The sequence below is a fragment of the Lotus japonicus genome, chromosome 3, assembly GCF_012489685.1.
Source record: "Lotus japonicus ecotype B-129 chromosome 3, LjGifu_v1.2".
In the NCBI taxonomy this organism is placed as follows: Eukaryota; Viridiplantae; Streptophyta; class Magnoliopsida; order Fabales; family Fabaceae; genus Lotus; species Lotus japonicus.
This window is the reverse complement of record NC_080043.1, coordinates 5,324,036-5,352,013: the sequence shown is the minus strand read 5'-3', so window position 1 is coordinate 5,352,013 and position 27,978 is coordinate 5,324,036. Positions and strand designations below refer to the sequence as shown.

Here is a 27,978-nt window from a genome sequence, read left to right as displayed (position 1 = left end):
GCAAACTCCACACCAGCACTACACCGCATCTTTATACTAGTTAATCTACACACTTGGTGTGGTAAAGTTAGGATGGTTACATATATAAAAGAATTAACATTTTGCCTTAGCAAGAAATTAATTCAAGTAATACATCTTAATTTTTCTTATATAAAGTCTATATTCAAGTCATCTATATATGAAAGAAAAAAAATATTGAGGTTACATAATTGATTAAAGCCAAAAAAAAAGTTTGAGAGTGCTTTCTGGGTTGGTAAGTACTAAGGAAAGGAAATACCGACCACCATTTCACGGTGACCACGGTGGTGTTAGTGGCGTCGACGGTGATGTTCTGATGGGGTTTCACACTCACACCCATCATCCTCTCTTCCTCTCTCTGCTTCTCTTCATCGCCGCCGTCAATGTCAACGCTTCCATCCACTACTACTCCAACGAGCCATTCACTCACCGCTCCAACGCCTTCTTCTTCCACGGCGGCAGCGAAGCCCTCGTCGCCTCTTCTTCCTCCCACAAATCCTTCATCAGGTTCGAAACCGTGACATTCACTCGCCCACAGGAATCTGCAACCAACCATGGCTCGATGCAGCAGAACACTGGTTTGGTAGAAGCCATAGTTCTCGATGTCAAAGACCGTGACAGGATCGGTGGGTCGTATCTCAAATCCGATTTGCTCTGCTGCAACCCTGAACTCTCCAAGGATCAGAACTGCAACCTTGGTGAGGTTATCATCCAGATGAACCCTGAAAACCCTCAGTTCCCCAAACGCATCAAGACCTACTTCCAAGGAACCAATGATCAAACCCACATGGAGACACAGACGCTTGAGATCAATGCTACTGGTATGTACTATCTGTATTTCATGTTCTGTGATCCTACTCTTCAAGGTACCACCATAACTGGAAGGACTGTGTGGAGAAACCCTGGTGGGTATCTACCTGGTAAGATGGCACCTCTGATGACACTGTATGGGTTCATGTCATTGGCTTATCTTTTGTTGGGTTTGGTTTGGTTTTTGAGGTTTGTTCAGTTGTGGAAGGATATTATCCATGTGCATTATCATATTACTGCTGTGATTGGACTTGGTATGTGTGAGATGGCTGTGTGGTACTTTGAGTATGCTAATTTCAATGCTACTGGAACTAGGCCTATGGGGATTACCCTCTGGGCTGTTACATTTACCTCTGTTAAGAAGACTTTGTCGCGCCTGCTTCTGCTCGTTGTTTCTATGGGTTATGGGGTTGTCCGGCCGACTCTTGGCGCTAAAGGGGTTGCCTCCAGGGTCTTGCTTCTTGGGCTGCTCTATTTTGTTGCCGCTGAGGCGCTTGAGCTCGTTGAGCATTTGGGGAATATCAATGATTTTTCGGGGAAGACTAAGTTGCTTTTGGTGCTTCCTGTTGTTTGTCTTGACTCCTGCTTCATTCTCTGGATTTTCTCCTCCTTGTCTAGAACCTTGGAGAAACTACAGGTGATTTTACTTCCATGTTCTTATTTGCTGATGGAATGCTGCATTGGATTTAGTTGAGTTTGGACTGTGTCGTATAACTATTGGCTCTCGTATATGTGTTTCGTTCTTGTGTGTTTGTTGGGCTATGACAAGATTTATGTGTTTTTAGTTGGATGCACACTGTCTTATCTCAAGTTTTGACTGTGTATAACTATTGGCTCCAATATCCCTGATTTGCTCATGTGGGCGTTTTGTTGAATGTTGGGTTACAGTAAGATTTGTGTGTTCTTTGTAGGGAGGGGGTTAGTTAGTGCCTTAGTGGTTACTTAAGCTTTATGGTTTGGTTAAAACTTAGATCAAGACCACCCCTATATCCATGCTAAGTTGCTTTGAAGTTTTCCAATCACATGATGAAATGTGGATTATATTTTTAAAATTTCTAAAACATATTCTTAATGAAGGCTTGCTAGTTAATGTTGGAAATGTATCCACGTGTAATTATTTAATTTGAGATCTTGATGATGAGAGCATAAGGAACTTGATTCGAGTTTTGTCCTCAAGGTTTCTATTTGTACTTATTCTCCATCTCTGTCCATTTTTGGATGCAGACAAGGAGAAACTTGGCTAAACTGGAGCTGTACCGAAAATTTACGAATACTCTTGCAGTGTCTGTGCTACTGTCTATCGCGTGGATTGGCTTTGAGGTAATTTTTAGCAAAGATATTTGAAGCTTATGAATATATAATTTTAGAGATGTCACGTGATCTCTTTGTAGGAGCATCCAAGCATTTTTCATTCATGTTTTTTTTTTATGTGAATCAACAACTCAATATTAGTAACTTGTTTTCTTACCGTGTTCAACCAGCTATACTTCAATGCTACTGATCCATTAAGCGAGCTGTGGCAAATTGCTTGGGTTATTCCAGCTTTCTGGTCTCTGCTTTCATATGCTCTTTTGGTGGTGATATGTATCCTTTGGGCTCCTTCTAAGAACCCTACTAGGTACGTCCTTTCCATGGTCTTTGTGAATGGTGATATTAAGTTAGTTACTCGGTGGTTTTATGCTAATATGTTTAACTTTTTTCATTTGGAATACCGATACAGTTATTTATGCACTTAGTACTAGTTGTTGTTTTTGTAAAAGTTGATTTGGATCTTCATTTGCTATTTTTATTTATTTATGTGCGCGCACTAACTTAGAGAAAGAGACTAGAACTTCAATCAAAATTATTGTTGTGAGAAATTTTGGATCACTTTTTGACTATTTCTTAAACTACAAAGAAAAAGGAAGTTACTAATTCCTTATCTACAGTGGGAAGATAGATGAGACTCATAGTGATAATGTAATAGAGCGGTATTGCTCATACAATTCAATTGGCCATTCACAATTTTATTGAAACCTTATCAATTAATGCATTGGAAGGATGTTTCAAGGTGTGAGAATTCAGGTGTTGCCTGAGTGGGCTAACTCACAATTTAAAAGTTGCTGAATATATATTTCAATTGACTGATTATACTATTCTGCATTTGGTAGATACATTTTTAACATTATTAGGCATAATCATTATTAGAATTTGGGATAGGCCCAACACTACCCCAAAAGCTAGCTTAGAGATGAGGGTTGTTCTGCATTTGGAAGATACATTTTTAACATTATTAGGCATATTCATACTAATAAATTAATGTTATTGATGTTGGTGCCATTGTGTTCTATGTGATATACTTTCAATTCCGAGTATGGATGTTAGTTATGATTTGACTAATTGCAAACTTAATGCGCATTAGTTCTGATATGTGATTTGCAATATCAGTGCTTTAAACCACTACATGAAGTAGTATTTTTAACTATGTCAATGTATATGTGGGTCCTGATAAGCATAGTCGTAGTCGGTACTTGGCATATGTGCTCGTATACACTCAGCTGAATCCTAAACTGCTCTTATTCATGTGCACATCATACTCTTAATTATTTTTAAAAAAAGAGCTCCTAGGTCATATCCTAATTAACTTGAATAACAAGATCTATTTCAATAATTATGGGTCTTATACATTTTACTCATTAAAAAGTTATACTTTTAATGGGACTGCCCTGTTATGCCTTAATGGGGCTTCTATTGTATTGACTATTGATTGATCAATAGGTTCATTACTATAAAATCAGGGAGTAATGCAGAGTTTAATTTGATTGAATGCCCTTTTTCTGTTGGCTGAACCTCCTGAGTTCTATTTTGTGAAAACTTCTGAAACTTCTATTGTATTGACTAAATGGGGGTTAGTATTATTGATGTTTAAAGATAGTTGCATTACTTTATTTGCTATACCCTTAGAATTTTTCTTCCATTTCTTGTGGTTCCTTGCAAGATGGATTTTAAAGAGATTATGAATACTATTTGAATGCAATATAGTATTTGTTTCTTTAGAGAGACTTTTACTCTTCCAATATCTCAATGCAAGGTTCAGAGTTTTCTTCTCCTTATGTCTGGTACTTTTACATTTGAAAGAAAGTGAATTTTATTATAGTACACCTAACGGGGGATGAAAGACATCCTCCAAAATATAAATTTCTACAAACATCAAGGTGCATGAAAAAGCTCAAGACTGCAGATAAATTCTGTGCGTGCATCATAATTAGTAACTCCTTTGAAACAATCTTCTTATTTTCTACTCATTCCATTTTTCTTCTGATGTTCATGATCCACGGGATCTAGTCAAAAGAGTTCTGGTTGTTGTTATTCATGATCCACTTGGACTTAATTTTGTTATATTGCAGTCTTTCTGTGCTGTTGTATACTGTAAAGAATAATTGCATTTATGTCTTTATTTCTAGATATGCATACTTAGAGGAAACAGACGACTTTGATGAAGAGGGTATCTCTCTGACAAGCAGCGTGGCGAAGTTGAGTGCGGATCTGGAGAGAAAGGAAAGGAAAGGTTCTAGTGTGGCAGATCTTGCATTAGGAGAAGATGTTGAGGAAGATAAGCGAGAATAATGTCAAAATGTCAAACTTGTATACCAGTGTTTTATATGACTTCATTTCTTTCAAGAGCTCTTTAGATGTTCATATATACAAATTAGTCTTGTATGCGGTAGAATGGGGAAACAAGGAGGCAGGATCTTCAGATCAAAATCATAATTGCAAATGGTACTTATCATATGTGAACAGTTCTTCATAACAGATTGTGTGGTAAGATAAAATGATTCCCCAGTTTAGTTTCAGATATCTATCATCTTTATGTAAATGTGTTCCAATTTTTGTTCTTTTCTCTTTTAGGGCTTTTCATAGATGATTTTCTGGAAATCTTATCTTCTATTAACAACGAGCGTGAGATTTACAGGTTGAGTATTTATAGTAAGAATTCAAATTTTCTGGAAGTCTTATCTTCAAAAGTAAATAAGAGATTACTATCTCCCCATTCCTATTTATGATAAAATTTCTAACCTGAAGTGGTTTGTTTCATTAGTTTGGTAGTTTCATGCAACAGAATTGCTTTACAAGAAAAAAAATTCTCCAACAAATGACGTTTGTTAGTTCGTTTATGTAGAGAAGAAATGGTTAATTTGTTGTGAAAAATATAGACAGAAACCAAAATTAGAGTCAAGATTTGTGGACCTAATGACTTAATTTTCTTTTTGAAAGTCATTTGCCTCCATCAAAAGTGCCAACATGGTTTGCATTGTATGATCTCTGTGTTAATGCCATACTTGTCTGGCTTATCAAAAAAAAAAATGCCATACTTGTCGAAGGTGCTGTACTTGTTAATTAAAAAAAATATTTATTATTCTTTTTAAAAAATTAAATAAGATATTACTCTCTTCATTCCTATTTATCATAATTTAGTGTTCCTTTTCTCTTTTCCATATATACCCTTCTATTTATTAAAATTTTATAATTTCCAAAATTTTAACAACCACGCGTAATTAATTCTTTTAAACACTACATAATACATTAATTGATGGTAAATGACGACTAAATGTAGAAGATTGTATACACTTTATTAAAATCAAGACATTGATTAATCTCATTACATGTTTCTTTCTTGATAAGTGTGGTTTTACTAAGAGCAACATTGATGGACATACCATTACGTAGTGTTTAGACACCCATTTTGTGGCGGTTAAAAGGTGGAAAACATAAATAAATATAATTAGAAATGAATAGAGTATTAGATTTATGAAATTTTTATACCATGATTTGATTTGTTAATTAGTATTAAATTTATAATTGAATTATAAATCAAAAAAAAAAATCACAATTACCGTTGAATGCAACTAACACGTCCACCCCATTGTCCATTTCTTCCGCCTTTTGGTTTTGGTTTTAGATGATTTTCTCTTCTCCAACGCATTAACCACAAAAGCCATTGTTTTTTGCCTTAATTTTCATTTTCCAAATCTGGGTTTTGTTCCTCAGCAGTAATTAGCATTACACTAAGCTAAGCTCTTCATTTATTCCAGACAGTGCTTCATTCAATGCTGTCTGAATTATAGTTTTGTTGCAAACTGAACCAATAAAAACAAGGTTGAGATTGAGATCTTTCGATTTCGATTTCCAAGTAGAAGAGTGGTGTCACATGAAAATGAGGAGGACAAAGCTAAGTATTTTGTGGTGTGTATGGATTTTCCTTTGTGGATCTTGTGTGGCCAGATTTGTAGTGGAGAAAAACAATTTGAAAATCACTTCTCCGAAATCATTGAGAGGCATATATGAATGTGCCATTGGGAATTTTGGAGTTCCAAAGTATGGTGGAACCATGATTGGGACTGTGGTATTCCCAAAGTTGAATCAGAATGGATGCAGCAAATTTGATGGTACAGATGCCTTGAGTTCCAAGCCTGGAGGCTTCCCTGCCTTTGTTCTTGTTGATCGAGGAGGTATCAATTAGTCATTTAAAACTCCTCAGTTTTTTGAATATTTTATGCATTGCCACTTTCTTTTCTTTTATGCACATTATGGCATGACATTATGGGGTAACATTCTCAATGGAACATGCTGCACAAGATTTTGTGAAATTCTAGTACCTTTTTTTCATCACTTATTGTGTGGTGATTGGAGACAGAGACACAATGATTATGTCATTAGTTTGCTAGAAATTTCCCAATGAAAAGGCTCAAATCTGTTAACTTTCTATTTGGTAGATTGCTTCTTCACTTTAAAGGCTTGGAATGCTCAGAACGGTGGAGCAGCAGCTATTCTTGTTGCAGATGATAGGATAGAGCCCTTGATCACCATGGACACTCCTGAAGAAGGGAATGGTGAAAAAGATGATGATTACATTGAAAAGATTAACATCCCTTCTGCTCTTATCAGCAAAGCACTAGGTGATAGCATCAAATCGGCTCTCTCTAATGGAGCAATGGTTAACGTAAATCTCGATTGGCGAGAGGCTCTTCCACACCCTGATGAGAGAGTAGAGTACGAGTTTTGGACAAGTAGCAATGATGAGTGTGGACCAAAGTGTGAGAATGAGATCAACTTTGTGAAGAGTTTTAAGGGTGCAGCTCAACTGCTTGAGAAAAAGGGGTTCACTAAGTTCACCCCTCACTACATAACTTGGTATTGCCCAGAAGCATTTATCTTGAGCCAACAGTGCAAGTCTCAGTGCATAAACAATGGGAGGTACTGCTCGCCGGATCCTGAACAAGATTTCAGTAGAGGGTATGAGGGCAAAGATGTTGTTGTTCAAAATTTACGGCAAGCTTGCTTCTTTAAAGTGGCAAATGAAAGTGGAAAACCTTGGCAATGGTGGGACTATGTGACTGATTTTTCAATTCGTTGCCCGATGAGAGACAATAAGTACACTGAAGAATGCTCGGATCAAGTTATTAAATCACTTGGTAGGTCAGATACTTCATGTCTCTAATTTGCATACACTTTGTAGGAGGCTTGCCTTTTTCTTTGGTGTTTATTTTATAGTGCCTAACAGAACTTCACAAATGTAAGCAGCAAGAAAAATGATTTAATGCTTTTAGTTCATGTTTGAAAATGCTTCTCCAATTGATTCTAAAACCAAAATTTATCTAGGGAGAAGAATCTATGAATAGCTTCTAGGTTTCATAATTTGAGTTTAAAAAAATATGTTGATCCAAACATCCTATAATCCAGGCACAACATAAGGCATGTTTGAAAATATTTCTACAGCTGATTCAACAGTTAGAATCAATTATAGGGAGAAGCGGCTGTGAATAACTTTAGGGTTTCAGAATTAATTATGAGGAAAAATAAGTTGATTCAAACATACTATAATAATGAAATTATTGTCAAATCTTGAGGAGTTTCACTGTCTTTTTAAATGATAAAGCTTTGATGTATACATGGAACAAGAACAAATTTAAATCTTCCTTGGTAGAAATATCATTACCATGGCTCTCAAACCAAGCATAATAATTCAAATCACACTCATAGCTATACTCTTTTTCATCAACTTCTCATTTGTTATCTATGTTGAGATATGCCTTTTGATTTTTTCCTCGTTTACATGGCAGCTGTTGATTTAAAGAAGATTAAAGACTGTATTGGGGATCCTCAAGCAGATGTTGACAATCCTGTTCTTAAGGCTGAACAGGATGCACAGGTTAGTCTTCCATAAGTAAAAACTATTTATACTATTCTTTTAGGCATATTCTTTTTCTTAAATTTGGCCATTATGTTGTTTTATGATTTTATTGCATTTTGCTTCTACTTCGGTACAGATTGGAAAAGGCTCTCGTGGTGATGTTACTATATTACCCACTCTTGTTATGAACAACAGACAGTATAGAGGTTTGAGACAAAGCATTTCTAGATATCTTGATTGATAATTAACAATGTTCTTCTGTAAAAGTTTTGCTTTAACCGTTTTTAGGTAAGCTGTCAAAAGCAGCAGTCCTGAAGGCACTCTGTGCAAGTTTCCAAGAGACTACTGAGCCTTCCATTTGTTTAACTCCAGGTCCTAATTTCAATTCCTTTTATTTTTCTTTTCTCCCTACATACCCTGATAACATGGTTCTTAGTCCTGTAATGAGCGGTAAAGGGAAGCTAAAAAGAATGTTGGAAGATATTATTAAAGGCGACCTTAGGGTAAATAATAACTCACAAAACTTAGTTTTTGATCGAGCACAATGGTGTGAGTGATCTATATAGTCGACCTCAGTAATAAGATAAGACTTTTGTTATTGTTGTCCTAAACCTCCTTCCTAAACATCCTATGGAAATTAAATCTTTTCTGCATCTTTAGTTATATTCCTTTTGAAAGCAGCCCTTGGCATGGTATGTGTTTTGTCCTTCCTTCTTCAGGAAATGATATGATGTACCTTTGATTACTCTTTGCAGACATGGAAACAAACGAATGTTTGGAAAACAATGGTGGTTGTTGGCAGGACAAATCTGCAAATATTACTGCTTGCAGGGTATTTGATTTACTCAATTCTGTCACATTTCCATGAAACTTTTATTGGTATTAATCATTTTCCTAATTATAGGACACTTTCCGAGGAAGAGTATGTGAATGCCCTATTGTACAAAATGTGAAATTTGTGGGTGATGGATATACCCACTGTGAAGGTAAACTTAAACTTGAATTTTAGATGAATTGCTTCATCTCCATTATATAAATTTCAAAATATTTAGTATACTGTAAATGTAAAATATAAAGTCACATTTGCATGTGAACAGCTTCAGGAGCCTTGAGGTGTGCAATCAACAATGGAGGTTGTTGGAAAGGAGCCAGAGGTGGCAGGGCTTACTCTGCTTGTATTGTAAGTAGTCGGGTCCTTTGCATCCTTTTACATGCTTTTGCACTTATGCTCCTTTTCTTTTTCTTTCCTTTTTCAATGTTAGATATTGATTATTCTCTGTATCCTTGTTTCTTAATTGATAATACAGGATGACCACACAAACGGTTGCAAGTGTCCACCTGGATTCAGGGGTGATGGAGTCCACAACTGTGAAGGTAATCTACCATCCTGAATCTGTTTGAACTATTATAGAATCGTGTGCATGACAGATACACCAGAACGCATGTTTGGATACATGGTAGAAAACCACGGTGATAGATAGAAGCAACTTGTCTTGGCTTTTGTGGCTGTCCACCGTGATTTTAGCTTCACCGTGTTTTCCACCATATATCCGAGCATGCTGAGAGACAGAACTTCTAAAGAATAGTTGAATTTGATCCTGAGGTAGTAATTAACCATTCTGGTAGCTATTCTACAAATTTGATATAGGCTTCATGTCTTTATCATGTTGCAGATGTGGATGAGTGCAGAGAGAAATTGGCCTGCCAGTGCCCAGAGTGCAGCTGCAAAAATACCTGGGGGAGTTATGAATGCACATGCAGTAATGGTTTGTTCTACAATCGAGAAAATGACATTTGTATTGGTGAGTTTGTTTTTCCAGTTTTTCTAACTCTTTTTGTATGCCATTTTGGAGTCTACCTTACTGAATAGGAAGATTTTGTGTGATCATTTAATTTAATGAATGACTCTTCAATAAAAACATCACTTTGCAGTTTGCCTCAATAATGCTCATACTGCACTCAATAATACTCTTTACATAGCTACCTGGGTTTAATATTATATGTATCCTATATGTAGTTTATTAAGTTTTCTAAATTTTGTTATGGGCTTTCTAATTATCTATGATGATACTCCTTGCATAGCTATTGACACTTTGAAAAGAGCTATTGAGTTATTTTTCATTTTTGTGATATCTTACAAGTGCAGGCAAATATGCGGCTTCAGTGTCTAGCGGGGGCTTTGTTTGGATGGTTTTTATTATCTTGGCTATGGCTGGCGCTGGAGGGTATGCATTTTACAAGTACAGAATCCAGGTATGATTCTTGTTGACTCAATGTTTTGTCCTTGAACAGTGTGGCTTTGACCCAAAAAAAGATCCATAGGACAGATGTAGAGAAAAATGAATTAATGTTCAAGTATTAATCCCCTTCCAATAACTGAAAAAAACTACAAGCTTCATACTTCTTTAATTAAAATGATGACAGATGGCTATGTATGGTTAGTTATCCATACTTTCTAAATGCTTTTATAATTTTATTACACTGCAGAACTCAATTATGTCAATTCATGCACTTTGCATTCCTTCTACATCCCTTTAATGTGAATGTGATGGCAATGAGAGGGAGATACAATCAAAATAATAGATGAGAAAAGAAAAGGTGTGGAGTGAAAAAAAATTGAAGTGTGAAAATATTTATCCTTAGTTGCCAACTAACATTAGTTAATACTCCCTCCGTTCCTAAATATAAGACCTATTCCAAAAAATTGCGCTTATTAAGGAAGTATTTAATGTGACTAATTAGTGTATTGATTTTTTAAAAATGCATCCATTCTTCCTTATTTACCCTTTGTTATTTTCTCTCACTACTAATCATTGCATTTATATACTTATTATACTTATTGATTTCAAAAAAAAAAATCATTTTACTATACTTAATTGTTCAACCGGTAAAGAAACGCTTCCTTTTCTCTCTGTCATTTGAACAACGAATTTTTTTTTGTTCCCACCAAACTAACTTAAACTAAATTTGGTTCCCACCAAACTAAATTAAAACAATTATACATTTCCTCCAAACTAAACCAAACCGTTTCCAGTTCCCATTTAAACATAAGTCCTTTTTGAACTTCATGCTCTTTTAACAATGGAGAAGAAAACAGGAGAAGAAAAGATGAAAGGGGAGAAGAAAAGATGAATATTGTGTGAAGAAGAAAAGAAAAGTTCAGAATTTATGCACTCACCATTGATATCCCAAAAGTCATAGTAGTAATTAATGGTAGGTGGTAACTTTGGAATTGAAAACAAGTAATTAATGTGGAGGGTAAAAATGGAAGAGTACAAAACCTTTTGTTAGATTATTGTAACTAGGTCTTATATTTAGGAACTTCAAAATTTTGAAACTAGGTCTTATATTTAGGAACGGAGGGAGTACTTAATACTTAAAAATTCAATATAACAGTAAAAATTGGAGATTATTAACAGGTGTTATTTATTTAGGCATTGACATCCTAAAATTGTTTAAATTAAAAGAGAAACCACTTTTGTGCAGAGATATATGGATTCTGAAATAAGGGCAATTATGGCCCAATACATGCCCTTGGATAATCAACCTGAGAACTCCAATCTAGTTCACAATGATGTCTAGAAGATGCAGGAAAAGCTGCTACATCCTCTGCAAAGATTAATTTGAAATTCAGTACATCAGCTGCAGTTGTTTTAGTTATTGATACAGAGAAAAGCCATTTAACCTGAGGCTCCTAGCAGCACGCTCAGTTAGTATCATCCTTACCCCTTGAGGTTTTTTTTTTCCTCCAAATTCTTTCGCTTATTTTGTTCTTTCTTTATTTGCTCAAAGTGGATGGTTTGATTCTTTTTGGATGTAAATTTCAACAAGCTCTGATGTCATATTGGGGAAGTATCAATAGGGAGTTACAAGTCATGCCCTTTTTCTCTTCTTTAGGCCCCTTTAAGTTGCATCATAATGATACTCAACTTAGGAGTTTTTATTTGGCATGGAAAGAGGTAGAGTTCATAATTTTTACAATTTGTTGTTAAATACTATACTATGAAATACATTTTGAGTATTTGAACTCAAGCAAAAATTAGTTAATATCATCACTAAATAGTTTAATATTAATAAAAACTATGTTAGTTTTTTGTATTAAAACCCGTTTGAAAAGCTGTGGTATTTTGTCCAAATTTCTCGAACTTATGTCATCACTTTTACAAAGATTTAGCTTGTCTACTTATCCGTTGACCTACATTGTTAAGTTATTATTGATTATAAATGTTATGATGGTTGTATTTTGCAATTGAATATTTTAATAATGATATATATTAATAATATAGAATATTCTTTAATGAATTTAATTTTTTTTAAACTTGAATCATAATTAATTTTCTTATTAATGCTTCATAAAATAAAGGGGCACTTAGGAAATAGAGTTAGTACATTAAAATATCTAAATCCGTTGAGAACATATGATTTGTGATCAGTAAGTTCTCTATAATGTTGTTTCGTGAGCCTCTTTGATTCAAACAATTTCCTTCTCACAACAATAAAAAAGTGTACCAAAATATGTCGAGTTTGCTTCCATTGTTCTCCCTGCGAAACTCTTGATAGAAATCTTGTCGTGGCTTCCAGTGAAAACTCTCATGCAATTCACACATGTTTTCAAGTTTCGTGAAACTGATCCTTAAAAGATTTCCAAAAAACAAGCACGTACTCCTCACCTTAAAAGAAGAAGACGACGCATACACATGCGTCGTAGCTCCTTGTCTCGTGAGTTTGTGGCTCAAGGAGCCATCATCCATGATCGGTCATGTAAGGCTTGGTCTGCTTGGGTCCGGGAAACTTTTATGATTTTGATTTTGGCACTATGGTAACAATCTGGGTCCAACTTTGGAATCCGAGAAATCACCAACCTTTAGTATTGACAAGTGCAGGAGGTTTGGGTTCGGCTATATAATTCACATGGCACTTATAAGGTGAGTTAAAAATTCAATGTCCAATCCTTTTGGAGATAGATATATCTTTGAGAATATAAATTGTTTTAAAAGATAATTAAATTTCATCGAACTTTTAAATTGCTTTACTTTAGTGGTTAATCTTGAATATTGTGAAAAGTTGAGGATAAGCAAACTCTTTTTTTTTTCTTCGGAAAACAGTGATGTTACACATGATGAAACGAACTGTAAGAACATCTCCAATGGTAGTATCTAATGTTAAATACATACTCATATGAGTATCTATTACCATTGAAGTACATATTCAATTCCAACATGACAAAGATGAGTATGTGAGAATATATACTCTACACCAGACCTGAAAAGTGAGCTTGTATTTATTACAAGCACCTACAATTAAAATATATACAAATGTGATGTTGATGGTGGGATCCACTATAAAAACTTTTAAGAGTTGTTGCGTTGAAGTAAAAAGTTAGTAAAGTGATGTAGATAATGTAGCATTATGGGAAATTATAAAAAATGAAGTGTAGATATTTTAGTGAGTATGATGGATGTAGATGCTCTAAGAATAGGTAATTCTCATCTTTGAAAAAAAGCATGGCAATTAATGGCCATTCATATTTAGATTGATAAACAAATCAAATGGTTGTCAATGAATTCGTAACTTTCGTCAAGGAATTGGTTCGTAATAAGTAATAGGGAGTTGTTATTCGGACCCCCCCACATCTATAATGAATCATACTTTGATAAGCACGAGTTGAATATCTAACTATATTTAGTTTTAAATTTTACATTTATTTTACAAAATTAATCAATTGTAATCTAACTATTATTAATGTAGCTAATGAACCACCAATATTAATCACCACTTGCATAATTAATCAAAATTCAAAAAACATATTGTCATTATCGGGGGAGCTTAATCTTAACACGGTAAAACTAGACTTGGTACATAACCAATAGCATGCGACCAAATGTTGTTGTTAGGAATTTGAACATATTTCACATTTTCATCTCTTATATTGTACATTTACCATTCAGTCTAAGACTGTCAAACTTCATACTCTCCCATTAACCACACAATAAAATGAGTTCTCTTTTGATATGAAAAAGACACAAACAATTCTCCAAAACCCCGAGGTTAAGCAGCTGACTAGTACCTTCATTAGTATGAATAAAAGACCTATATGCATCCTTACACATGTCAAATGAAACAATCACAAACTTCTTGACACATTTCAGCTCGTTAACTGCTAACCAATTAATACAGCCACTTGAAATATGTCCATGAATTTGCTTTAGCCAAAATGGGAAACAAGGTCGCTCAAAATATTTCTCCAAGAACTATCAATACTCATGCAATGAACCATTGTCTCCGATTTCCGCTCTCCTTGGTTGCAATAATAATTTGAAAGCACCACCACCTTACAAAGAGGACATAATAAAAATTAACCCAAAGGATTATGTGTCTGCCTTGAATAATAATGAAAATTGTCTAATTTTAAAATTTTCATTTCATTACACAAATTATCTAATTTTTAAATTTTCATTTCTTTACACAAATTAGATTCACTTATCTGTACACTAATTTCTTCTCTATTTGTTATGATCAAAATATTCTTCAAGGTATTTTGAAGACGGAATAGACTTGACCCGATGAAACATCATATTCATATTAAAGACTAAACTTATATTCTCAAAGATTGGATTGGACAATGAACTCACCTTGTAAGTGTCACGTGAATCATTATATCTGGACCCAAAGCTCATGTTGTTGGCATCGTTTCAAATGGTTGGTGACTTGTTGGATCTCAAGCGTGTGGCCGAGTTCTAAAGTCGGACCCGAAACTTTCCCATGATGTCAAGATCACAAAAGCCACATGATAGCTGATGACCAAGTGCACTAATTCGTTATGTAGTAACAAAAGATATCGAACTCAAGGACTAAGGTTGCCTAAATTAATTCCACCTAATAAATTATTAAAAAGACTTCATTACAAAGGTTTGGGTGAAAAAGAGATGTTGTGAATGAAAGAAAAATCAAAGTTGTAATTCTAAAGAACGTCTGTGATGAATAGAAAAGGTTCAAAGGGATAGTACTTGGGGTACGGTTTCATGAATCTAACTTATGCTCCTAAAAGACCAATTGAATCATGACTTATCTAGCTTATGTATGATATTTGCCAAAATTTGTACGTAACAATCTCTTAACTACGCAAAACATCCGATCAAACTGCTAAAAGTAATCTCTTAGTTGATAGGCGAGTTCAATTAGAGAATTAACGTTTTTAGTTACTATCCAACACAATTGAAACTTACAATTATCTCTAAGACGTAAGCGTTATACTTAATTTCTCATCGGTTCTCTACTTCCTATCGATATCTCAATCTCTACAAATTAGCAAAATAATCCTTACGCATTAGGATCAATAATAAAATATGAGAAATTCATAGATAAAACTAAAACTTCATGAGTACAAAGGTAATTCAAAATATAAGATCAAAAGAATTCATAAAAAACCGCAAGTACATAAGATATTTAGCCAAGCATGGCTTCCATAATCCAATGATAAATTCAAGATAAAAAATGTCTTCAAGCTCCAAGACGTGTGCTAGGACTCTCTCATCTTCAATCTCTAGAGAAAACTAGCTACAAAAGCTGCTCTAAACTTTAAAAGATCATCTAAAAATAAGAGCAATCCTTATCCACCTTAAATACGAGACTGGTTAAATCAACGTAAAATAAGTAAAAATAAAAAATCTACTTTAACATAAAATAACCAACAATCCAAACCAAATATATAATTCAAAAAGCATAAAATAATAAGGAAAAATTAATACAATATAGCAAATCAGGATAAAAATTAAGAAATTGACCGGAGTAGTTTCCGATGTCTTTAGGTGTAGTTTCCCGAAGTCTTTATCTTCAAAGATGGGTGATTTCCATGACTTTGAAACACACCATAATTGCATGAGGGTCTCCATGGGAAGCCATAGCAAGATTTCTATTAGGAGTTCTAAAGAAAGAACGGTAACAAGCTAACAACTTCCATGGTTTGTGAGAAGAAAACTTATTGAATCAAAGAGACCCTGAACCCTAACATGGTAAGTTTTCTTCCCAAAACCATGAATACTGCTAAGCTTGTTCCCATTCTTCCTTCAGAAATCTTGACAGAAATCTTGCCATGGCTTCCCGTGAAGAACTTCATGGATTTGGATGGATTTGAATTTTTTGATATACGAAAACCTAAACCCTAATTTTCACATTCCACTTTGGATACCCAACCTTCCAGACTTTATAGTGCCCTCAGTTTCGTTTTCTTAACCTTTAAGCTATATATGTAAGTAAAGTTGACTTGACATATTCATTAATAACAATATTAATTAATCATTAATAAATTTTTATTTGACTCGTTATATTACAATTTGCTAGTAAAGTTACTTGACGTATTCATTAATAACAATATTAATTAGTCATTAATAACTTTTCATTTGACTCATCATATTACATAATAATTGTTAAACTTTTTTTTTGAAATGTGAAATGAAATGCATAATAATTGTTAAACTTTAAAATTCCTTATATTTTATAATAAATATTTATATTATTTAAATTATAATTATTAATCAGAAAAAATTATAAATAATAAATATAGTAATAAATAAAGTAAAATTGACTTAAGATTTACATTAAGATCATGATTATTTAGTTATTAATAGTATTTTATATTATTCATTAAATTACTTACTAATAATTGTAAAAAAAATTCAAGTTCTCATATTTAGAATTAAATGTTATATTATTTTAGTTCTAATTATTAATTACAACTTGGGGAAAAAATTTAAAGAAAAATAACAACAATAATTATTATAATATTAATAACAATAGTAAAATTTCAATTGACTTGACCTTCACATTAATAACAATATTAATTCGTTATTAATAATATTTTATCTTAATTACTAATTCTAACATATTCAATTCTCAAATATAAAAAATAAATATCAACATAAATTAATTTTAATTATTAATCAAATTTTGAGTGATTTTAAAATAATTAATAACATAAAATTCGGGATCAAACACTCATAGTCATAAAAAAATCGGGATTGGATCGGTTGCAGTTGGAACCATCACTAAATTTTAGCGGTCATTTTAAAAGCTTTAGAGACGGTTTAAACTGTCGCTAGTTCACTAACACCTAAATGCAATTGAACTTTTTAAACCAACACACCATATTGACAAATGAACTTATTGCAAACAAACAAAATTCCTAATGATTGATTGCTATAAAGATTTATTTTTATAGAAACCTACTTTGATTCTTCTATAAAAAGTCAAAGATTCCTACTTGTTAATCGAGATCGGAACGCAGTGGCAGATGCTTTGGCTAAACTTGCGCTTAATGCAAGCGAGGATTGGAAAGCTTGGAGGTTCCCACCTTCCGCTGTGGTGCTCTTACTTTGTCGGGATGTAGTTAGCTAGTTTAGTTGTTTTTTTTTTTATTTGTACCAAAAAAAAGAAAGATATTTAATCTTTTTATTATTTTTATTGATTTAACATGTAAGGTCTAGTTCAAAAAAAATACATGTAAGGTCTTTTGATTTTCCATTGCCTCATATATTAACTATCTATAAAATGAAGAATAGAAATAGAAATATAACACTCTTCAAAATGGCTTGAAATGTGTAAACTCACTCGCTAATGCCATTGAATCACAGAGCCAAGAAAAACCAGAGAGTTTCTTGCTCCAACAACTCTGTTTCTTCTTCTTCTTCTTCTTCATCTTCTTGGTTAACAAACTCTGACAAGAAGAAGAAGAAGAAGATGATGGATTCTCACGTTGAGCACACAGCAACACCATGGAGCATGAGTTCTCTCATCACCGCTTTGCCAGGATCTCCCTCTCTCCACACCAGACGCCACCCTCACCAACACACTGTCATCTCCTCAGACAACGCCACCGAATTCTCCACTCCAAGAACCCAGGTACATATACATTCTCTCAAGAACTTGGTTCATGGAGTCTCTGTTCTTTCATCATTCTAAAAAAATTCATATATGCATGTAGTTTCTTGCATTCTGACATTTTCGTGCATTCTCCACTTCCATCCCATGCATCACTAGAATCAATTGTTCCTTGTCATTGAGTCTCTGTTCTTTCACACTTTTCATATATGCATGCATGTAATTCCATGGAAATTAGTTCAATATGTTGATGTAGTGTTCTTGATCGTCGAACATAGAAGAACTAACACTTAATCAATTTGGTTGTGAATCACTTGTTCTTTTGAGTCTCAGTTCTTTCTTCATTCTGACATTATTTTGATTATATGCATGTAATTTCTTGATTGAACATAAAAGAACTGACACTTTTAATCAATTTCGTTGTGAAATCTAATTAAGGAGTTTGGCGTTGACAACAACAATGCATGCTCCATTTGCTTCTCTGAGATTGATGAATGGTTGGAACATGCCAACAAGTTCTGTAGATCCCACAACTATGACCAGTTTACAGGTTTACCATGTCTACATCATAGTAACTCATTTCTATTTATAATTGATTTCTGTTCTTGATTCTAAATTTCTAGTTATTTCTGTTTCATCAGAAACTGTTGATTTGAGGAGAAAAGACAACCCTGACGAAGAAGACTTGAGAATCTCAGCAGTGTGCAAAAAGTTCCATAAGGTTCCTGAAAATGAGCTTTACAACCTGAAATTGCCCTCAATTAGAGAAGAGAGTCCTGTTTTCCATGGCGAAACCGACTTCAACTGCATGAATAGCAAGTATGAAGCTTTCAGATTCGGAAGCAATGATCGAAGGCGGTTTGTGAGGAGGCCTAGACCTTATGAAGAGTTCTTAGATGAAGTCAGAAGGAAGGAACAGGAAGCTGAGAGAGAGGCTCGCAGGAAGGCCAAGCATGTTGAGCTTATGCACAGGTAAGAGGAAAGCATATACAACTCTTCTAAAACCTCTCTCTTGAAGTGTTTGTTTTGTTTGTGTGTGATTGAGGGACTAAGAGGCTTAGTTTGATTACTTATCTGTGCTAGGATGAGAAGAAAGGAAGAAGCTATAGATGATTGGGAAATGCAGCAAACAAGAAAAGCCATGGAAAAAATGGATAAAGTTCAGGTATAAATGCAACTTATTCCATCTTTTTCATAATAGATTTGTAATGTTATTTCTCAAAAGTAAGTTTGTTAAGAGCATAGAGAAATAAAGCAGAAAACTTCTGTAGTATTGGTAGCTCAGTGATAGAAAATTACAAAATAGGCTGGGGTAGCACAAGTTTAACATGAGGAATATAGGCTGTATGATGTTGTTTACCTGATTTTTACTAATATTGGTAGCTCATGGGGCAGTAATAAAAAATTACAGAATTCTTAGCTGCAGTGAAGAATGAATCATCTAATCTTGTTAACTGAAAATCCTATTGTTAACTGCTAACATGAGGTTTGGCAGTATGAGCTGACATACCTGATTTTTTTCATAATCTATATATTTTGGCATGGATGATTCTGAGTTTGAAGCATGAGTTTTGAAAGAGCAATTTTTACAAGTTTGAAACAACACAATCAAAGTAGATGAATTCATGTTGGTTTTTTATGGTGATTGCAGAACGAGCTTGAGAGAAAACAACGGATGGCTTCAGCCAAGACTCAAAAGACACTATACCTAGTGAGGGAAAAGGCAGAGAAGCAAAAGCTGAACTTGAGGCGATCAACAATGAAAAGATGTCAGCAGCTCGACACTTCAGAAAATTCATGGGGCTCACGCTTACCATTATGTTAGATATAGCCAGCGTTATTAACTAGTTGTCTCCGAAAATTATAACATTTTTTCCATGGGTCATTGTAACATTTTTTCTATGGGTATCTCTGAAAATTATTAACTAGAACTGTTGCTCATTGTATATAAGTCACTGATTAGATTTAATATGATTCCATGGCTCATTGTAACATTCCAACCCAGATTAAGCAAAACGCTGATAATGATAAGACATCACTTAATTCCGAGAGGAGGATTTCCCACTCCACTACTTAGATTTCACACCCCCAATTTTCGGATTTTTATATTCCGAATTATTTCGGAATTTAATATTCCGAAATTTACATACTTAGTAGTGCAAAATACAACATAACATCTCACTTTTGAGTAAGAAAATACTTCGGAAATTAAGTTTCCGAAATATATTTTAAGTGGGGTGTCATTTCGAGCCCTGGATTTGGCACCCCAGGGCTTAGAAATGCCACCCCACTTAAAAGTGGGGAAATACTATTATGCCCCTCCGTGTTTTAGTTCGGACTAACCATTTCCGATGTACTTCGGATTGCTCAATTCCGATATGCTCCGGATAATAAAGTTCCGAAGGATGTTATTATTAAATCAAAACACGAGCTCATTTCCCATTTCATTCCGAAACCATTCTTGAACTTCCATTTCCGAAGCCCTCTATCAGAGCTCTGCCTTCATCATCTTCTTCGTCAACTGGAACTGGGATTCCGCAATAGAGGTAATCTTCGTTCATCTTCATCATCATCAGAGCTCTCCCTTCATTCATCATCATCTTGTTTTTAGGGTTACGGATTCGATTCGTTGGGTGCGGTTTGGTATTAGGGTATTAGGGTTTATTGTGGAGAATCCTATACTAATTCATGTTTGATATGAAAAACGATTGAAATTCATGTACGAGCACCATGTTTTCACACCCCAGAACGAATTGAAATTCACATCCCTTTCACTGTTTGTTATCTACCCTGAGTTTTGGAGTTTTGAGTTCTGGAAGCTGCATTTTCTCACCTGTTATCTACCATGTTTGCATTAATTTTCTTAACATTGATCCATTAGTTTTTTTTGATAGTCAAGCAGTTGAAACTGTGAAATTCCCCTCTGAACTTAAGAACTTGAGCAAAAAGATTTGATTGAGCACAAAGGGAGAACTTGTTTCAGGTACACTTACTCTCAATCTCATGAATAATTGAGACAGAACCATTACTCTTTTCTAGCATAACTTTTGATTTGCATGAAATGGTAGCTGTGGAACAATAAATATAGGAAGTTGTTGCTATAGGTTGCTGCTATATAGGTTGCTGCTATATAAATAACCATTACTAGGTTGCTGCTAACTTTTGCTGCTATATAGGTTGCTGCTATATAAATAACCATTACTCTTTTCAGGTTACATAGGTTGCTGCTATATTAATGATTGTTGCTATATTGCTGGATTTTTTTGTAACTTGTTGCTATAAATTCCCCTCTGCTATATCTTTATTGTTGTTAGCAAGTTGTAAGTTAGGTTGGATATATATTTTTGAAATATGAGATATTTTAGAAAGAAAGTTTGTTGAAAGCCTAATTACAGGGCTGAAACTCCAGTTTTTCATTCCAGTTTTTACCTTTGTTTGAAATTGTCTCTGTAAAATTTAATACAAAAGAATGAGATCATGAAACTTAGATATTTCAAATGATAATGGAGTGGCATAGTAAGAAAAGAGTTATGCTATGGTAAACTGTTGGGATATGCAAGGAGTGAAGACTGAGTGAAAAATAGAGAGGGTGTTCAAAAGATATTTAATCAAGAAATTGATAGCCAATAGACTAAGAAACCAGTAAGAAATATTGTGGGAGGATGTCTGTTGGTATAGGTAGATATTTAGGTCTCAACACGCGTTCCAGGTCCAGTATATTACTGTATTATACACTAGTTGTTCAAAATATTTTCCCCCTCCTTTCTATAGTGTTAAAACAAATGAAAGAAGTTAGATTCTAAGATAGATATGCCATGCTATTGATAACAATGGAAACCCACAAGTTATCTAGTTAAGCTCCAATAAGTCCATTCTCCCATAGCTGTACAAATAAGCTACTTCTTTTCCCTTATTGTTATATAAATTGGCATTCTCACAAATTGATTATATTTCCTTCTGTGTGTCCACTAATTACATTAGTTTCTTAAGCAGCCTAGTGTCCCCTGCTGTGTTGTAAAAGTTAGTGAAGCTGTGTAAATTATGCATCCTTTGTTTGTGGTACAATGTACTTCACATACAGTTTTCATAGAAAGCAAGTTGAGGAAAAAATAGTTGTGTTTGGCTTGCTCTGGGCTAATTGCTGATTTCGGTGAAGCATAAAGCTAGATGCTAATAAATTTATGAAGATATCTTTGCATTGTGAGGGGGCTAATAATTATGCTGTTTGCCTGAATTTATCTTATTTAGTGTAGTGAAGGAATATACAGATAAGATGTGAAAAATATCCATGAGAAATTAGCTGAATAAGAAGGCAAAGGTTCTCTCACAAATCATGAGGATGTCTATCCTACCATACACTGTATGAAGAAGTTAACCATTGGAAATGATTCACCCCACTATCTGATTTCATTATGCTCCCTAAAAGCCTTTTCTCCAACCAGATTTATATAGTATGCTTGCATTGTTCCACTTCTGATTGTTTCTTTTACTATTGATCATGTTTAAAGAAAAGTTGATCTAAACATCCTCAACATACTTGATAATCTGTCTTGGTACATATCTCTTGCTGATTGCATGAATATTCAGTTATAAAGCTCATCAATTGGTACTTTTACAATTATCTGATGAGTATTATTTTTTCATAAATGGCTAAGAGGAAGAGCCAAGGGCGCAGGAAATCACATGTTGCTGGGAGCTCCCATGATGCCACGGAGGATGTTGAGGATCGCCACACAGCCCCTGATGATGTTGAGGATCGCCACAGACGGCTGCATGCTTCTTTTCGTAGAGTCAGAGGCAGATTTGGTGAGGACCAGGATGTTGATGGGACATCAAATGAGGAGCGTCGAGACCCTTGTGAGATGATTCCTGAGCCTTCTCGTCAGACGACTCCCGAGCCTTCTCCGCCTTCTCGTCAGATGACTCCTCAGAGTTCGGCAGAGAGTGAGCATGAGGTTGATGTGGAGCATGAGGCTGATGTGGAGCTTCCGGTTGATGTGGAGCCTGAGGTTGGTGTGGAGCTTGAGGGTGATGCTGGAGCACGACGGGATGAGGTGCCAGTCCAGACAGAGGCACCGTTTCCAGGGGGCCTGATGATCTGTCACTGTTGGTCCGTTACCCACATCACGTTGCGCCGTGTCTGTGGCATCATATTATAGGCACCGACCCGCGTTACCCCGATAGAGGTGTGTTGAAGTTTGCCAGCGCTGGGATGAAGCTGGCAAAGCTGACATGTGAGGGCGAGGGAGACGATATGAGCGCTGTTCGTCAGCGTGTGGAGGGGACCGGACTCTATCCGCTCTTCAGTTGCACCTATCCGGAGATAGACACACCCCTTCTATCTGCCCTCGTCGAGAGATGGCATGAGGATACCAGCAGCTTCTGCATGCCATTCGGGGAGATGACCATCACCCTGGATGACGTGTCATCTATACTTCATTTGCCGATGGGTGATAGGTTTTATACTCCCGGACAGGCCAGCAGAGAACAGGCAGCGGAGACCTGTGTTCTGCTCTTAGGAGGGGTAGCCACGGACTACATCATGGAGTTTAAGGCGGTGAAGACCATTGGCTTGCGGTTCGGGTTCTTGCAGACTCTTTACACTAAGGCTCTTGCTGGTTAGTTGTACTGTATACTTAATTTATTTGCAACTATTATATGTGAATTAAATGATTAATGGTTTCTTTGTTGTACTTTAGAGCATCGGCATGACCATGCAGCACGGATGTGGCTACTTCACCTCCTCGGCTCGACCTTGTTTGCGAACAAGAGTGGAGGACACTACACTTCTGTCCATTGGATCGGCATGCTGCAGCACCTTGATCGGGTGTCAGAGTATGCGTGGGGCGCCATTGCACTAGCTACACTGTATGATGCACTTGGTCATGCCTCACGGAGGAAGACCAAGCAGATGAGCGGTTGTTCTTCCCTCCTGGTAGCTTGGGTGTTTGAGCACTTCCCACCCACCATTATTCAGCGGATTGAGGTCCCCGAGTACACGGAGGACCAGCCCAGAGCGTGCAGGTGGATGGAGTCCCGGGCTGGGCATGCTGGACTGATGGAGAGGCGAGTTCTCTTCGATGAGATGATGGCAGAGGACGTCATATGGACACCGTATGAGGAGCACAGGAGTCACAGAGAGCTGGACGTCCGAGCTTTATACTCAGGCTACATCCGGACTCCCATCCGGGCGGCCGTGCGACCTCATCTTCCTGAGCGTGTGATGCGGCAGTTTGGGTACGTGCAGCCTATCCCGCGACACCCATCTGTTGTGATGGGCATGAGTTCTGCTGCGGAGGTCGTTGATGCAGCATACCAGGATTATGAGCCACACTTGATTCCAGAGGGGTTCCCTAGTATAGTGGATGGAGCGGCAGTAGATGATTACCTGGACTGGTACACCGGTGTATCTCACCGGTTCATCATCCCGGATGAGAGTAGGGCCGATCTCAGTGCTGTGGTAAGTGTGAACTTAATTTTCTTTATGCATTTGTGGTTTTGTGTATGCGGTTTACTAACATGTATATTGATTTATTTTCAGGCTTCTTTGCGTCGGGCCGTTGATTTGCTAGAGCAGGGACTTGAGGTCGACGACGGTCCCCCTAGAGATACACGCTCCCGCACTTTATTAGAGAAGTGCCTCACTGTCATCAGAGACTTGAGCAGGACCCAGGGCGTCACTTTCTTTGGTGTACGAGGAGGCAGAGGTCGAGGCAGAGGAGGAGGCGGAGGTGGAGGTGGAGATAGAGGAGGTGGCAGAGGCGGAGGCAGAGGTCGTAGGGGTAGGGTGGGTCGTAGGGGCAGGGGGCAGTGACATTATTATTATGTGTACTTTTATCGCACTATTAGTTTATACACGCTTTATTATCGGTCTGTACTTTTATCGCATTATTAGTTTGGATTTCACATTATCACGCTTTACTTGATTTGATTACATTTTTATCTCTTTTTAAATCAGGTAAAATAACAAACAAAATCCAATGGGAAGTGAAATAACGCACATAATCCAATTGAAGCAAAATAACGTACATAATTCAAGGGACGCAACATAGCCTACATAATCCAGGTCAAGGATTTTTTAAAGTTGCAGATAATTCAAAATTAGCCAAATAACATTAATCAATCTTCTGTAATGTCGGTGAATGTTTCTGATGGAGGTCCACAGTCACTGGAGAATACCTGTGAAAATTCACATAAACGAAAATTGAGATGTGTAAAAATCCACAGTCACTTTTATTTTAATTATATATGTGTAAAAAAGATTTCCATACCTTAACTATGTTGGGCAATGTTATGTTCAGGTAACAATTAGATTTTCTAGGAGAAAACACAGCTACCTAAAAGCAAAAAAGGAAGAAATAATGTTCAATTTGTCTAAAGAAGTAGAAACAATAGTCAAGTCGGTTAGAAATAATAAACCTTCTGGATAAGCATAACAGATCCAACATTTATGTCCTTCGCGAATTCGCTTTCAATGAAAACCTTGTGATGGACACTAGCACCGACAGTGCCCGTAGGATCCTAAACTCAAACTCATATGACATTGACAGAGGACATTTAAATACCATGACATTGATGAAAAAGAACGCGGAAAATGGAAATACCTTCAGGGTAACTGACACATCGCCGAATCCGTTTGGCGTACATGATTTGATAACTGCGACGATGAGATCGACCCTTTCTAGATGGTGAGTGATGGAACCCAGAGGAGTTGCAGATCCGCCTAATTGCAGGGCTGAAAGCCAGGCATTGGAGTGAAAATCGGGATCAGTGTCGTGACCGTCTTCGACGACGCGCCTAACAAATTGTTGGGTTTGAATGAGGTGTCCGTCGGTGGTGGAGCTGCGTTGAATCATGGCGGCCTGGACAACACCAGCAGGGCCGGAAATGAGAGGACGAGAACTTGCAGAAGAGTTGCCTCGGAGTTTGCAAGGGCGGATGAAGGTGGGCAAATCTTGTTCCATTTTGATTTTGAAGGTTTCGTTGAAAGAATGAAAGGAGAGGATGAATACAAGAAAGCTTAAATCAAGCAAATTTATAGATGAAGGAGTAATGGGGTTGGTTGTTGTTGGTGGTTGATAGTAATTAGGTTGGCTGTGGTTGGATGAGAGTAATGAGGTTGGTTGTGGTTGGTTGTGGATAGTGATGGAGAGACTTAAAATTAAAATGAGAAAAAAATTTAACGTTCGGATCCCCAGATTCCGAAGTTGTTCGGATCCTATAAATCCGAACTGTCTCGGAAACCTTAATGTCGAAGATTGTTTAAACTTGGGGGTGCCAAATTTAAGTATATGACACGGAAATGGAAAGGAGTCGTCCGAAACATTTCGGACTCCGTAGTTCCGAACTATAGTTTTCGGACTAGAGCCTTCCGAATGGTGAAAACAAATGGGGTGGTATTTTACCTGACTCTAATAATACGGACATTATCCTTCCGAAGTACTTCGGAAACCCAAGTTCCGAAATATGCTTAACCAGTTAAAATGACAGTACCAGAAACAATGCAGGCAGAATCACAAATTCTCATAACCAGCTACATTGCAGGGCAGAAACAGATAAAATGCACATGAGAAACAGTTTAATACTACATCATAATACTTTGAACTTCTAATCAGTGGTACATATGGCATTGCTACAAATTAACAAACATCAATCCTAGTCTCAATCTTCTCCAAGGCCTATAAAGACATTCTCTTGAGGACCACCCGTAGGATCAATCCAAGCATTCAATTCTGCCGTAAATGTAGCCAAACGCACCGCATACGGGAAGATCCCTTGGTCGGTGGGTTCTTTGGCCAAAAACGGCCATTGGGGAGCTATTGTTGGCATAGGATGTCCCGGCTTAAGCTTGAGCTACATTTGAGAGTATAGCAATAAAGTTAGATAAGAACAAAGTGAATGAGTACAAAGTATACTAATTTAACGTGACAAACGAGTGTAAGGTACTTAACAAAAGTTATACCTGAACAAAGTGGTTGGTGACGTGACCAACTGCTATAACGGGATGTACTTTCGGTGGGGCGCCTCCTCTCAATGGTAGATAAGTGTAACAACCTTTTAGTGAAATGGAGATGAAGACAACTTGAAACCTCGTAGCAATGAGGTACCCCATCTCCGGTAGAGACATCCACTTGTCTTCAGTTGCAATTGTACCAATCGGAAGAATGAGACGATTTTGTAGAGACTGAACCCTCTCATAACCAAATATGTTGCTATAGTAAGCGGTATTCTCTGAGAGTTCTACAAGCAACTCTTCCCTAATCAAAGGCCAACCGTCTTGACCTATGTCGGGTCTGAACAATGCAGCAACTGATCTATAACCACAATTACCATCTGCAATAACATCTATGACTTTTTCTATATATTGATGGAAGAAAGATGGCAAATCATCCAAGTATATGCTGGTGGAGGACTGCTTGCTCTTCTTAGACTTCTTGTTTCGAGGACAAGAGACTTTGTTAGGTGTTGGCTTGAGGCTATTGTTAACATGTTCCCAATAACAAGGATCACGCTGTAAGGATGGTTTTTGTTGACTAGGTGGTTTACTCTCCATAGCCTTGGACGAGCGCTTGGGCTTTATCTTCACTTGAGGAGGACACAGTGAACTACTAGAAGGACAATAGAGCTCCTTTACCTTCCTCCTTAGCATACTTTGGCCCGCAACATCCAAAGTGTTGAAATAAGCGGTCAAGCCATCAATCTCTGACTTGAGGTCTCCTTGGTTTGAGGCTTGACTCCCAATGGGTACATGGTCCCAACCAAGTATCTTCCAGAAAGTATGGATTGCCTCATACGGAATTCTATCATAACTATGAAGTGCACACGCACAAGGAAGCCCATGGGTAACTTGGAAAGCGCATCCACAACCATCACGCATCACTCTGTTCTGTTCATCTTCCATGAGTTGCATGGCCTTTCTGGACACAAATCCCCTAATATTTGTATACATGGGCGACTTGAAACGATGTTCTACAAGGTTGATACTGCGCTCAAATGATGCCTTGATTTCATTGTGTCATACAGTAGTCAACCTATCCACTGCATCCCACGAGGCGCACAAGTCACCTCTGCCGTCTTTCAGCATCCTCTTCAAGGTTGAGTGT

General features: G+C 36.5%; 5 protein-coding genes across 5 annotated transcripts; 3 read left to right on the top strand and 2 right to left on the bottom strand.

The window, feature by feature from the left end:
• Positions 1-193: 193 nt before the first annotated feature.
• LOC130746906 (uncharacterized) lies at positions 194-4,663 on the top strand. The gene is made up of 4 exons (XM_057599689.1): positions 194-1,465; positions 2,053-2,148; positions 2,310-2,446; positions 4,272-4,663. Exons 1-4 carry the CDS (start codon positions 335-337, stop codon positions 4,432-4,434), a joined length of 1,527 nt encoding a protein of 508 aa, XP_057455672.1. The 5' UTR covers positions 194-334; the 3' UTR covers positions 4,435-4,663.
• A 1,227-nt stretch (positions 4,664-5,890) lies between these two features.
• On the top strand, positions 5,891-11,874 carry LOC130748398 (vacuolar-sorting receptor 1-like). The gene is made up of 12 exons (XM_057601623.1): positions 5,891-6,317; positions 6,582-7,280; positions 7,929-8,017; positions 8,136-8,205; positions 8,288-8,371; positions 8,755-8,831; positions 8,904-8,985; positions 9,097-9,179; positions 9,307-9,373; positions 9,673-9,801; positions 10,146-10,252; positions 11,486-11,874. The coding sequence occupies exons 1-12, from the start codon at positions 6,017-6,019 to the stop codon at positions 11,579-11,581; spliced, it is 1,884 nt and encodes a 627-aa protein (XP_057457606.1). The 5' UTR covers positions 5,891-6,016; the 3' UTR covers positions 11,582-11,874.
• Positions 11,875-23,129: 11,255 nt separating this feature from the next.
• On the top strand, positions 23,130-24,202 carry LOC130743464 (protein MAIN-LIKE 1-like). Its single transcript, XM_057595717.1, has 3 exons — positions 23,130-23,493; positions 23,575-24,112; positions 24,187-24,202. Exons 1-3 carry the CDS (start codon positions 23,130-23,132, stop codon positions 24,200-24,202), a joined length of 918 nt encoding a protein of 305 aa, XP_057451700.1.
• Positions 24,203-24,994: 792 nt separating this feature from the next.
• Positions 24,995-26,036, bottom strand: LOC130742568 (uncharacterized). The gene is made up of 4 exons (XM_057594658.1): positions 25,480-26,036; positions 25,295-25,396; positions 25,147-25,212; positions 24,995-25,054 (listed from the first exon to the last, which is right to left on the bottom strand). Exons 1-4 carry the CDS (start codon positions 25,837-25,839, stop codon positions 24,995-24,997), a joined length of 588 nt encoding a protein of 195 aa, XP_057450641.1. The 5' UTR covers positions 25,840-26,036.
• Positions 26,037-26,345: 309 nt separating this feature from the next.
• Positions 26,346-27,824, bottom strand: LOC130743463 (uncharacterized). The gene is made up of 3 exons (XM_057595716.1): positions 26,838-27,824; positions 26,633-26,728; positions 26,346-26,408 (listed from the first exon to the last, which is right to left on the bottom strand). The coding sequence occupies exons 1-3, from the start codon at positions 27,822-27,824 to the stop codon at positions 26,346-26,348; spliced, it is 1,146 nt and encodes a 381-aa protein (XP_057451699.1).
• Positions 27,825-27,978: the final 154 nt, after the last annotated feature.